The 13698-nt window shown below is 45.8% G+C and overlaps 1 protein-coding gene across 1 annotated transcript in view; it reads left to right on the forward strand.

The window, feature by feature from the left end:
* LOC309400703 (vigilin-like) overlaps positions 1-13698 on the forward strand; it is a 110329-nt gene that overhangs the window by 93929 nt on the left and 2702 nt on the right. Inside the window, exons 23-27 of the mRNA XM_081969333.1 lie at positions 4237-4371; positions 5939-6082; positions 6903-7082; positions 9354-9470; positions 12212-12343. Of these exons, the coding sequence (XP_081825459.1) occupies positions 4237-4371; positions 5939-6082; positions 6903-7082; positions 9354-9470; positions 12212-12343 (708 nt within the window). The remainder of the gene's footprint in view (positions 1-4236; positions 4372-5938; positions 6083-6902; positions 7083-9353; positions 9471-12211; positions 12344-13698) is intronic.

Below are 13698 nucleotides of genomic sequence, written 5' to 3' on the forward strand. Positions count from 1 at the left end.
AAATAACTGCTAGGTATTCTGGCTATTCCGACACTGCTTATCTCCAATGGCTGCTTAAGGATGAACGGTAGATACTGTATTTTTTGGAGTATATGACCCACCTTTTTCCCTCAAAAAAAAGAAGCTGAACATCTGGGTGCGTCTTATACACCGAATACAGCATTTTTTTGCCGCCCGAAATGCCCCCTTCACCAAAATGGCCATGCATAGCTTGTAGGAGGATTTCAGAGAGCTCCTGGGGGCTGGGGAGGGCAGAAATGAGCAAAAGAGGGGCTATTTTTCCCTCAATTTTGCCCTCCCAGCCCCCAGGAGCACTCTATAAGCTTCCTAATGCCCTTTTTTTGACAAAAAACGGGCCCGTTTTCATGAAGAACGGGCCATTCTTTGCTTGTTTCCCCCCCCCCCCCGGCACACTCTACAAGCCTCCTAAAGGCTATTTTTGCCCTTTTAAAAAAAAAAAAAAACCAAGGCCGTTTTCGCGAAAAACGGGCCGTTTTTGGGAAGTTGCATGTTGCAGAAAATGACAGGGCTTCAACATCTCGGGATTCAAGGAGAAGTTTATTGGCCGCCAGGTTCAGAAAACTACTCGAAGTCTAGTATTGCAAGTTCTGAACAACCCTTATCATCGAAGCATACATTCTTATACATTCTCAAAGGCAGCGTAAGACGGAAACACATCTCATTTCTTACTGGTTACCTTGAGGAAAGAAGCCTTATAAGTAGATATTGTCTTACTTCTCCTTTTGTCTTGGGCCAGAGGTACGGACTGCGTGTCTCTGTACGAACTTTAGCTGAATTCTATGGTTTTGGACATTGGACCTAAGAACTTTTACTGGAACTTTTACTGGACTTCTATGGTTTAGGGCTTTATGACATTTTCCTGTTTTTGTACGCGTCTTACAAGCAGGCTTTTATCTCTCCCTTCTGCCACGTCTGACTTTTATATTTTAATTCACATTTTTATCCTGCTTTATGCAGAGTGCAGAACCTTTTTTTTTTTAATTTGCCTCTTCGAAACCTTGGTGCGTCTTATCCTCCGAAAAATACGGTAACTACAGAGCAAGTGGCCAGATTCTGTGTAGCAGCACTGAGGATTCATCGGAAATACGTGTCTTCTCCCCCATAGTTATGTGTTCTGACCCCCCCTCTCCACGCCTGTGAATAAACCAGAACACAGGCTTGGCTGTTTGCCACTGTTTAATTACTGAGATAACAAATCCTTTGGCTGAGGGCCCAGACAACTCACGTTCAATAGATTAACTCTGCAGGAACCCAGATAATTCAAATGAAGCCACGCAGATAGTCCAAACGAATAGACACGGCTTGAATACATGGATTTTCTTAACTACTAATTCGAACGGTTGTTTCCTGCAAATGTCCCCTCCCAACGCCTCACCTATAATCTCTCTTGGGAGGGGCCAATCCACAACCACCTATGCTTAATCATCTTCTGTGAGTCTGCCTACGGAGTTGCTGCTACCGTTTCTCAGCCCTTCTCAATCTAGCATCAGGGACAAACTGCCTTTGATCCTCCCCACTGCTCCATGCCTCAGGCGCCTCCTGGTGGCTAACCAGCCTCTCTGGTCCCTGTTCTGAGTCTGAACCCTGCACAGGGTCCTCCACATCGTCCAGGGCAGACTCATATGGTTCCTCGCTATCCGAGTCCATCAGCAGCTCAACCGGATCCTGCTGGGCCACCACAGTTATGTTATATAACAAACGTGGCAAACCCTTTGCACTGCTTAGTCTTTCCCCTTTTAGCATTAAACCTATGATTGGCCACACAGTTTATGGCCGTGAGGGCGAACCTATGGCACCCGTGCCACCTCAGATATGGAGTCATATCTGAGGGCATGTGAGGCATTGCCCTGTGTCAGCTCCTGCACGCATGAGCATCCAGGCCAGCGGATTTTCGGCCTTCCAGAGGGCGGGAGAGGGCGTTTTTGTCCTCCCCAGGCTTCAGGAAAACACCTGGAGCCTGCGGATGGCGAAAAACAGGCCCAACGGGTCTACCGAAGGCCCGGCGGCTTCAGTGAAGAGCCCTAATACGTATCTCAGGTTTCCAAAAGTTTCATTACCAAGCTACCATATTTTTGGGAATATAAGACGCTCCTAAATATAAGTCGCACCTAGATTTCGGGGAGGAAAACAAGGGAAAAATATCTGCCTCTGCCTCCCAGCAATTTGCCTCCTTGCAACAAACAGTACAGACAATGTACCCTGTGTGTAGTGTTCTATTTCAGACTATACTTGCACAGATGCTGTTAAAATTGATGTGCTTCCTGGAAATAGAGTTATTCTCTGCTATTTAAAAGAATAGCATTTTTTAAAACAATAGCACGGGGCTTCTTCAGATCAAGCATTTATCTTAAAAAGCTTCTTCATTTTGTCAAGTTGTCTAGAATAATAATAAGCAGTCTTTAAAAAATAAGTCTAATAATTTGAACATTCTATAGGCATTTAGAGTTGTTGACTTACCTCCTTGCAGCAAACAGCCTGATTAGCACAAGGAAAAAAAAACCTGCCTCCCAGAAATTTTCCACGTGGAGCAAACAGCAAGTTTCACTTTCAATTTCTCCCGATCATCAGCTGTTACAGGCTGCAGGGATTGCTATAGCTTATTGAAGCCTCCGCAAGCCCCCGTTTGCTGCAAAGTGGTAAATTGCTGGGAGGCAGAGGCCAAAGGGTTGGGGGCGGTGGGTGGGTGGGGCTACATTCAGTGTATAAGATGCGCCCAAATTTTCACCCTCTTTTAGGGGGGGAAAGGTGCGTCTTATACTCTGAAAAATACGGTAGGTAACATCTTAAGTGGAATTTAGGGGACATCCCATTACAAGTCCCTCACTTGACATGACCCACACCTGACCCATAACAAGAATCTCACTTGACATGACCCACATGTGACCCATCATAAGACCCTCACTTGACATGACCCTCACTAGACGTGACCTCCCCATCACAAGACCTACTGACCACACAAAGACCTTATAAGCAGTATAACAGACATCCCCTAAACTCCATTGAAGATGTTCAGAAGTGGTATTCAGCTGGTCCAGACCGATTTCCCTGAACCAGTAGCAGAAATCACGTGTTGGCCTGCCCCCTTGCCCCTGCTCTGTGCCGTCCTATTTAGGCATGTTTTTGAGGCGGAAGGTCCATGCGTGAGCGAAGCACATGTGCGAAGTGAGCGGGCGTGGGTGGAGTGAACTGATTATAACAAAATGTGAAGCCCACCACTGAAGATACTATCTAGCCCGCCTCTCCCTCTTTCTCTCTCTATCCCTCCATCTACCGACCTGCTTTTTTTTTTTTTTTTTGCCTCTTTAAAACCTTGATCTTATACTCCGGTGCGTCGTATACTCCGAAAAATACGGTGGGTTCTAGCTTGGCACATTCTTTGCTCTACTAATTTCTGTTTGGAGAAAGCAAAAAATTCTGAAATTTGAAATTAGGACTTCAAACATCTTGATTAATAAATACTGTATTTTTCGGACTATAAAATGCACCCGCTTTTGGGGAGGAAAACAAGAAAAAAAAATCTGCCTCTGCCTCCTTGCATCAAACATCCTGATCAGCTTCAGCACAGCCTGACTTAGCACAAGCAGCTGATTGGTGGTTGGATCGGCCTCCCAGAATACCTCCAATCAGCTGTTCCAGGCTGCCACCCATCTCTGCCTCCACGTGCCCCATTTTTGGCCTCTGCACATCTCGTTTTTGGCCTGTTCCTGACGGTGGGGATCGGCAGCAATAGGAGGCGGCAATCTCTGTGGCCTGTAGGGCTAAAAATGGGACGCGCGGAGGCCGAAAATGGGGCGCGCAGAGGTGGTGATGGGCGGCGGCAGTGATCCCCGCAGCCTGGAACAGCTGATTGGAGGTATTCTGTGAAGCCGATCCAACCTCCAATCAGCTGTTCATGCTAAATCAGGCTGTTCTGACCAGGCTGTTTGCTATTTGCTGCAAGGAGGCAAATTGTTGGGAGGCAGAGGCCGAAAGGTGGGGGCCGGCGGGGCTTCAACAACATTCGCTCTATAAGACGCAAAAACATTTCCGCCCAATTTTGGGCGGATGGGTGCGTCTTATAGTCCAGAAAATACGGGTAACCGAGATCACACTCCCCGCTTCGTTCTACAACAGATACCACTCTAGCAGGCTGATTTGACGACAGTACCTCTCATGAAATGAATCACATCCGTCCTCTTTTCATTTTTTAAAACATGACTGTTTCCCATTCTACAGGTGACCATCTCAGTGCCGCAGCCCGAGCAGCAGTCAGATATCATCAAAGTCACCGGCCTGGTGCCCAATGTCGAACGAGCCAAGGCCGGTCTCCTGGACAGAGTCAGAGAGCTGCAGGCTGAGCAAGAAGATCGGGTACTTCCCCTTTAAAAATAATAATAATTAAGGAACAAAAAAAAAAGCACTAAACTAATACCAATTGGATGGAGGAATGGAATGGAATAGAAAATGGAATGAATGGAGTGGAATGGTATGGAATAGAATAATAGAATAGAATAGAATAGAATAGAATAGAATAGAATAGAATAGAAGAACAGAACAGAACAGAACAGAATAGAAAAAATGGAATGGAATAGAAAATGGAATGAATGGAATGGAATAGAAAAAAATGGAATGAATGGAATGGAATGGAATAGAATTAGAATAGAATAGAAAAAATGGAATGGAATAGAAAATGGAATGAATGGAATGGAATGGAAAATGGAATGGAATGGAATAGAATTAGAATAGAATAGAAAAAATGGAATGGAATAGAAAATGGAAGGAATGGAATGGAATAGAAAAAATGGAATGAATGGAATGGAATAGAATAGAATTAGAATAGAATAGAAAAAATGGAATAGAAAATGGAATGAATGGAATGGAAAATGGAATGAATGGAATGGAATAGAATAGAAAAAAATGGAATGGAATAGAAAATGGAATGAATGGAATGGAATGGAATAGAATTAGAATAGAAAAAATGGAATGGAATAGAAAATGGAATGAATGGAATGGAATAGAATTAGAATAGAATAGAATTCTTTATTGGCCAAGTGTGATTGGACACAAAGGAATTTGTCTTTGGTGCATAGGTTCTCAGGGTACATGAAAAGACAAGATGCATTCATCACAAATCATAAGGTGCAACACTTAGTGATAGTCATAGGGTACAACTAAGTAATCTGGAAACTATCAATATCAATATAAATCGTAAAGATACAAGCAAAGTTACAGTCATACAGTCATAAGTCTGAGGAGATGGGTGATAGGAACGATAAGAAGATTAATAGTAGTGCAAACTTAGTAAATAGTTTGACAGTGTTGAAGGAAGTATTTGTTTAGCAGAGTGATGGCATTTGAGAAAAAAATGTTCTTGTGTCTCGTTCTGGTGTGCAGTGCTCTATAGCGTTGTTTTGAGGGTAGAAGTTGAAACAATTCAAGGAAGGAAGGAAGGAGATGGCAATGAGAAAGAAGGGAGGAAGGAAGAAAGGAAACTAGGAAGGGAAGGAGGCAGAGGAAAAAGAGAGGGAGGGAGGAAGAAAGGAATGAATGAGGAAGAGAGAAAGGAAGAGGAGGGAATGGAGGAAGGAAGGGGGAGTGGAATGGAGGGAGAAAGGAAGGAAAAAAGGAAGGAAGGCAGAGGAAAAAGGAAGGAAAGAAAGGAATGAGGAAGGGAAAGAGGGAGGCAATGATGGAAGGAATGAAAAAAGGAAAGAAAGCACAACAAGAAAAAGTAAAAAGAAGTGAAGCTGTTTCTGATTTCCCTTTATACCAAACATGAAATATGTGTACAAAAATACTTCTGCTTACCAAAAAAAAATCAGGTACATCAAGTCAGAACTTGCCCTGTCTGTCTCCCCCAAAAGAGTGGCAGGGCCTCTCCAGCTGCACACAACCACCCCCCTCCAAAAAAACCCTACTGGTATCCTCTTCTCCTTAGGCCCTGCGAGGGTTCAAGCTGACGGTGAGCGTGGAGCCTAAGTACCACCCCAAGATCATCGGCAAAAAAGGAGCGGTCATTTCCCAGATCCGTAAGGACCACGATGTCACTGTCCAGTTCCCCGACAAAGGGGACGAGCATCAGGTAGGGGTCTCCCCCTCTTTGAGTGTGTGGCCTCAAAGAAGGGTGGCTGTTGTGGCCCGCCAGTGGAGCTGGCAGCAGATTCGGACAGTGAGGAGGTTGGGGAGGAACATGGGCCAGTCCTGGAGTCTGGGGAAGGCTCTGATGAGGGCTGTGTGTCGGAGGCAGAGAGGGGGCCAGAGCCGTATGCCAGTTATCAGCTGCCTTCGGAGTCAGACATCACTGAGGCAGAGGAACAGCTGGAGCCTGTTCCCAGTGTTCGCATGCGCAGAGTTGCCGGACGAAGGGAACGGCTAACGAACAGGGGTCGACTTGGGAGTAAGGCCACAGGTGGACAATGAATGGTCCCTCCCAGAGGAAAGAAAAGAGGAGCGAAAAGGGAGTGGAGTTTGCAGGAGACAATTAGTTCATTTAATTGGTCCGTGACTCTTCAAGACTCCTTGCCAAGTTTTGCAGATATCAGCCTGTCAGCTCTCCAAGCCAGAGAAGGTCTGTGACTGTAAATCCTCCTTTGAAAATATTTTCCCAGCTGTGAATGAGCAGAATTCCCTATAAATGAATAAAAGGGTTTTTTGCTGGGACAAGGAGTCTCCTTCATGCTCTTGGGAAACCTCGGTCAGAACAGTGGCTGAGAAATACCTAGCTGGCATCCCAATGAGGAGATGGGCCACGTTTCCCCACAGAAAGCCAAGATTGCTTTAGCTCCCTTCCCGAGCAGCTAAAGACCGATGTTAAAATGCGTAGCGATAAAACGCGGGGAGCGGCCAAGGCCGGGGATCTAAATTACTTCTCTTTCCTGCTGCTTTCATGCCCTCCCCTTAAGGATCTCATCACAATCACCGGCTACGAGAAAAACACCGAGGCTGCCCGAGACGCCATCTTGAAAATTGTCGCCGATCTCGAGGAGATGGTCAGCGAAGATGTCCGCCTGGATCACCGAGTCCACGCCCGCATCATCGGTGGGAGAGGCAAAGCCATCCGCAAACTCATGGAAGAATTCCGGGTAGGGGGTCAGGCTTAGAGCGAGGTGGGAGACAAGCACGGCAGGGACTTTCCCCTCCCAGGGAATTTGGGGGGGGGGGAGTCATAAAGTCATGTTGCCCCATCTGGGTTTCTCCTCTGTCCATCTACTACAGGTAGCCCTGGTCTTAAACAAGAGTTCATTTAGTGACCATTCAAAGGAGTGGCGCAGTAGCCTAGAGGTGGAGCTCTCGCCTCACAACCAGGAGGCTGTGAGTTTGATCCTAGGTAGAGGCAGATATTTCTCTCTCTGGGCACATGCAATACAATACAATACAATAGCAGAGTTGGAAGGGGCCTTGGAGGTCTTCTAGTCCAACCCCCTGCCTAGGCAGGAATCCCTGTACCGTTTCAGACAAATGGCTATCCAACATCTTCTTAAAGACTTCCAGTGTTGGGGCATTCACAACTTCTGGAGGCAACTTCTGTTCCACTGATTGATTGTCCTCACTGTCAGGAAATTTCTCCTCAGTTCTAAGTTGCTTCTCTCCTTGATTAGTTTCCACCCATTGCTTCTTTTTCTACCCTCAGGTGCCTTGGAGAATAGTTTGACTCCCTCTTCTTTGTGGCAACCCCTGAGATATTGGAAGACTGCTATCAGTGACATGCAGTCAGGGGGGGCAGGGGAGGCAGAGTCTCACCTCTCTCATCATGAAAATAAAAAAAAATTACTCCGGAAAGCCGCGAAAGTGGCTGGGAGAGGCGCACGGCTTGGTTTAGCCTCCCTGGACATCGCAGCAGCAGCCCCAAGTGCGCCGATCTCGCCATTCTTTGCATCACGCGAGCCCAGGATCCTTGCAAGGGGAAAGGGATCATGTGTGCAGGAGGCTCCTCAGCGCCAGCCTCAGATCAGCGCAGCCGCGGTCCCCTTCATGTTGGCTCAGGAAGGAAGGGAATGGGACCACGTGTGCAGGGGAAGGGGACCGCGGCTCGCGCTGATCTGAGGCTGGCACTGAGGAGCCTCCTGCACACGTGGTCCCATTCCCCTTGCACGGATCCTGGGCTCGCCCGATGCAAAAAATGCCTAGGTAACATCATCAGTGCTAGAAGGGGGGGGGGAAGGAGGAGAAAGGAGAAGTTTCTCTTCTCAGAAATGTCTTCTCAGTGGAGCTGTGGCAGCCTGCCTGTCCCTTTCTGACATTTCTGAGAAGAGAAACTTCTCCAGTCGGGCTGTGCCCGTGCGATCAGGGCAACCACGCGGTTTGATGATCTCACCAGCCATAAACCTCACCGCACGTCACTGACTGCTATCATGTCTCCCCTAGTCCTTCTTTTCATTAAACTAGACATACCCAGTTCCTGCAACCATTCCTCATATGTTTTAGCCTCCAGTCCCCTAATCATCTTTGTTGGGGATACATTGAGAATATATCTGCTTAACAATATATTCTGCTTAACATTGAGAATATATCTGCTTAACAAAACTCCGCATTGGCAACAGGAAGGGCATCTGGCCATTAAAACACTCTGCTAGCTCCATTCAGTTGCCCACACTCCAACCTGCAAGGGATTATGGGGTCGTTAAAAGACGATGATGATTTAGTGACCATTCAAAGCTACAAACGGCGCTGGAAAACAAAGTGACTTGTGACCGTTTTTCACACTTAACGACCGTTGCAGCATCCTCCTCGTCATGCGATCGAAATTCAGAGGTTTGGCAACAGACTTAGGACGATCACAGAGCCCCACGATACTCTTTTTTTGTGATCTTCCGGCAAGAAAAGCCGAGGGGTTGGGGAGCCCCTTCACGACCCGTGTTTCTTCTAACCTAAAAACTGATTCGCTGAACAACGCAACTCACTTAACAACTCTGTCTCGCTTCGTGACAGAAATTTGGGGTCCCCATTGCGGTCGTAAGTCAAGGACTACTTGTACAACAAGGATGTCTGAGTGAAATGGAAGCCTGGGTTTTTTTTACCCCCCTTTATCGGTGGAAAGAAAAATCTCTCCGCTTTTCTCCGAAGTAACATTTCCTTCGAGTTGAGCTTGACTTGGTGTGTTTATTTGGGCCACAGGACAAGTGTGGTTGTCTGCCATTTTAAGTTCCCCATTTGGTCTATAGCAGGGGTCTCCAACCTTGGCAAATTTAAGCCTGGTAAACTTCAACTCCCAGAATCCCCCAGCCAGGGAATTCTGGAAGCCCACCAGGCTTAAAGTTGCCACGTTTGGAGACCCCTGATCTAAACCTCTGGGATTTTTTTCGGTCTCTTGGCGGATCCAGGTTTATTTCAAAAGAGCTTTTTCCTCTCGGCAGGTGGATATCCGCTTTCCGCAGCCGGGTGCCAGCGACCCAGATAGAGTCACGGTGACGGGGCTGCCCGAAAACGTGGATGACGCCATCGACCACATGCTTAACCTGGAAGAGGAATATGTGAGAGGGAATTTGCATGGGTTTTTTGGGGGGGGGGGTATTGAGGGGGGAAGCCGCTGAAAAACCGGTTGAAATGAACCGAGGGAGTAGAAGGGAAGGCATCCTTTTGCTCTGCTGCTTCAGAATTTCCCCATCAGCTGTTCATCTGTTAGGACAGGGGTGTCAAACTCAATTTTCTTGAGGCCCGCATCAGGGCTGGGGTTAACTTGGGGGGGCGTGGCCAACTGGGTGGGCGTGGCTAGTTTGACACCACTCCCCAAATTGTTGGCATGTTTCCTCTTTGCGTTGGGTAGACCGGGCCGAAGCCGGGCTGGCTCGATCTTTCCTCTTCACATTGGGTAGACCAGGGTGGCCCCTGCGGGCCGGATCCCACCATATCACGGGCCTTGAGTTTGAGACTCCTACACTAAAGGAAGCCGAGAAGGACAATATGCCTGAACTTCCCTGCCCTGATTCTTCTGGAGCTGCTGGACTGTTGTTGATAGCATTTTCAAATGAAGGCAACTCCTTAGCCTATAAACCTCTTCGGGCAAGGAATTCCTTCATACTATTAACCAGCCTTGGTAACTTTATGACTTGTGGACTTCAACTCCCAGAATTCAATGCTGGTTGAAGGATTCTGGGAGTTGAAGTCCACAAGCCGTCAAGGTTGGGGATCCCTGCTGTTAACCACTCATCACAAAATCTCTAGAACTGTAAAGACTACAAACTTGAAATTTAGCATACATGTTCCTCTTGGCTTCTCGCTAAGAAAGGGTGTTTCGAAATGACCATCAGATCATTAGCACTTCTTATACAATAATTCACACCCTCTAATGCTAAGGAGGTCTACTCTCCCTCCCCACCTGAAAAGAACTCTGTTCCGACTGCCAGTTGCCTCACATTCCATTACCTCAGTTCAAACTGGCAGACGTGCCACTCCTTCACTCAGGAGCGGTCCTTACAGTACTAAATGTTGGTACCTCATCAAAATGTCTACGCCTCCCACTTATGGAACTGCTTCTGGACTCAAGGCCGCAGGAGCGATATTCCTTATGTGTTTTAATCACCGACCACCACTGAGCCAACGAATTGCTTGCAGGGCAAAGTGGTGGAATGAGCTTGTAAATCACTGGTATGAATCAGTCTGAAGGTTTGTTCTTTACAAAGTGCTCAGCCTCACAATTTATGACGTGGCAATTGTGATGAATGCCCGACTCCAGTGGCGGATTCCAAAGGCATCTTGTCTGGTTCTTCTTGGAACCAAAATTCTGAGCTGAATTTCACTTAAGAGGACAAAAACAGGCATGATTTCATCCAGCTATCATCTAGCTATTGTCTATCAGCTACCTACTGCTATATATACTAGCTATCATCTGTTTATCATCTATCAATCTTATGAATATCATTTATCGTCTATATCAGGGGTGTCAAACTCATGTTGTCATGTCGTCGTCATGTGACGTATCGGAACTTTCCCCCTCCCTTCGCTAAACCAGGGGTGGCCGTGTCCAGTGCATGATGCAGGAGTTTCACACCCCTGATCTCTCTCTCTCTCTCTCTCTCTCTCTCTCTCTCCTGTTTGTCTTTCTGTCTGTATATCTACCTACCTACCTACCTATCTATCATCTATCTATCTATCTATCTATCTATCTATCTTTCTATCTATCTATCTATCTATCTATCTATCTATCTATCTATCTATCTATCTATCTATCTCTATCATCTCTATCTTGCTCTCTATCATCTGTCTCTATTTGTCTGTGTGTCTCTCTTTCTATCTATCTAATTTGTTTGTCTTGTCTGTCTATCTATCTACCTATCATCTATCTATCTATCTATCTATCTATCTATCTATCTATCTATCTATCTATCTATCTATGATTTATCTAATATCTCTCTGAATCTTGCTCTCTGTCATTCTATTTGTCTGTGTCTACCTACCTACCTACCTACCTACCTACCTACCTACCTACCTACCTATCTATCTATCTATCTATCTATCTATCTATCTATCTAATATCTCTCTATATCTTGCTCTCTGTCATCTCTATTTGTCTGTCTGTCTACCTATCTCTTTCTCTCTATCTCTCTATCTCTGTATCTCGCTCTCTATCATCTGTCTCTATTTGTCTGTGTCTCTTTTTCTTTCTTTCTATCTTTCTATCTCTCTATCTATCTATCTATCTAATGTCTGTCTGTCTGTCTATCATCTATCTATCTATCTATCTATCTATCTATCTATCTATCTATCTATCTATCTATCATCTATCTAATATCTCTCTGAATCTTGCTCTCTGTCATCTCTATTTGTCTGTGTCTACCTACCTACCTAATATCTATCTATCTATCTATCTATCTATCTATCTATCTATCTATCTATCTATCTATCTATCTATCATCTATCTATCTATCTCGCTCTGTCATCTGTCTGTCTGTCTGTCTGTCTATCTATCTAATCTCTATGTATCTATCTCGCTCTCTATCATCTGTCTCTGTCTGTCTGTATCTAATCTCTCTATCTCGCTCTCTATCATCTGTCTCTATTTGTCTGTCTGTCTAATCTAGCTATCTAATCTTTATCACTATATCTATCTATCATCTAATCTATCTAATCTATCTAATCTATCTAATCTATCTAATCTATCTAATCTATCTAATCTATCTAATCTATCATTTGTATAGTTGTCCATCTCACAGAAAAGCCAGCAGAAGTTTGGGAGTTATTTGCAGGTTCTTAACGGACAGCTGTCTCCTTGCAGATGATGGATGTGGTGGAAACGGAAACCATGGCTGCTTACATGAAGCCCCCCTCCCGCTTGGAAGAGGAGCCTCGGGGCCCCACCAAGGGCTTTGTAGTGCGTGACGCCCCCTGGAATGCATCGGGCAACAAGGTTGGGCTCAACACCGCCGGTGGTCCCTCATTCACTTATAGTTTGACCATTTGACCAGCGTCAGATCTTATTAAAGGGCTGTAGGGCTCAAACAGCCAGCTTTCAAATTCTAAATTATTAGTGGTTGGTTGCCCAGGAGCCAGATGTTTAGACTGGATTTGTCATTTTTATCCACCTTGTGAGTCCTTCCCAAAGACCCAAGATAGGCAGATGGTCTATATTACTGTTGTTCTATATTACTGAGCTCGTCTATCAGAAAGGTCGGCAGTTTGACGGTTCGAATCCCTAGCATCGCATAACGGTGTGAGCATCCGTTACTTGTCCCAGCTTCTGCCAACCTAGCAATTCGAAAGCACGTAAAAAATGCAAGTAGAAAAATAGGAACCACCTTTGGTGGGAAGGTAACAGCGTTCCGTGGGCCTTCGGCATTTAGTCATGCCGGCCACATGACCACGGAGACGTCTTCGGACAGCGCTGGCCCTTCGGCTTTGAAACGGAGATAAGCACCACCCCCTAGAGTTGGGAGCGGACTAGTACATATGTGCTTTACCTTTACTGTTGTTGTTATTATTTTGAGAAAGGTGGAATTGAGAATTCGAAAAAGAAATACCGAGAGCCCACAACTGGCAGCAATTCATTCAGTGACTGTCCAGAGTTGAAACAGCAGTGCAAAAGGGACTTACAACCATTTTGCACACTTAACAACCCTTGCAGCATTTCCCCCCACGTATCCCGGGGTCACGCGATCCTCTTTTGCGACCTTCTGAACGGGCAAAGTCAATGGGAAAAGCCAGGTTCCCTTAACAACCGTGTTACTGACTTCTCAACTGTAGCAGTGGTTCACTTAACAACAATGAGAAGAAAGGCTGTAAAATGGGGAGAAATGTCTCCCTTAGCAACAGAAATGTTGGGCTCAATTGTCGTTGTAAGTTAAGGTCTACCTGCCTTGTGTGGAAACGTGTTTAATTTCTTACTTCATCTCTCTCTATAAAAATGGCTGTATGGGTGTATTTTCCAGCAGAACTCTGGAACGCCTCAAGCAATTTCAACCAAACTTGATACACAGATGACTTATTCTCTGGAAACAAATACTGTGGGGGGTAAGGCACCCCTAAAGGCCCTCGGGGTGTCTGTTCTGTTAAGATACAACATGTTGTGCCTTAAAATGGCTTCTACTGTACTGCCGTAAAATGACTTACTGTGCAGTGCACGGTAACGGCTTCACAGTACTCCACAGGGAGGCTCCCTCTGGTAAGGGGGAAAATCCAACATTAGAAATTATGTTTGGTCTGGACATCCCCCCCCCCCCCAATAAATAAATACCCGGGCAACGCCAGGTTATCAGCTAGTTACTG

This window comes from Natrix helvetica, assembly GCF_964273705.1.
Source record: "Natrix helvetica genome assembly, chromosome: W".
Taxonomy (NCBI): domain Eukaryota; kingdom Metazoa; phylum Chordata; class Lepidosauria; order Squamata; family Natricidae; genus Natrix; species Natrix helvetica.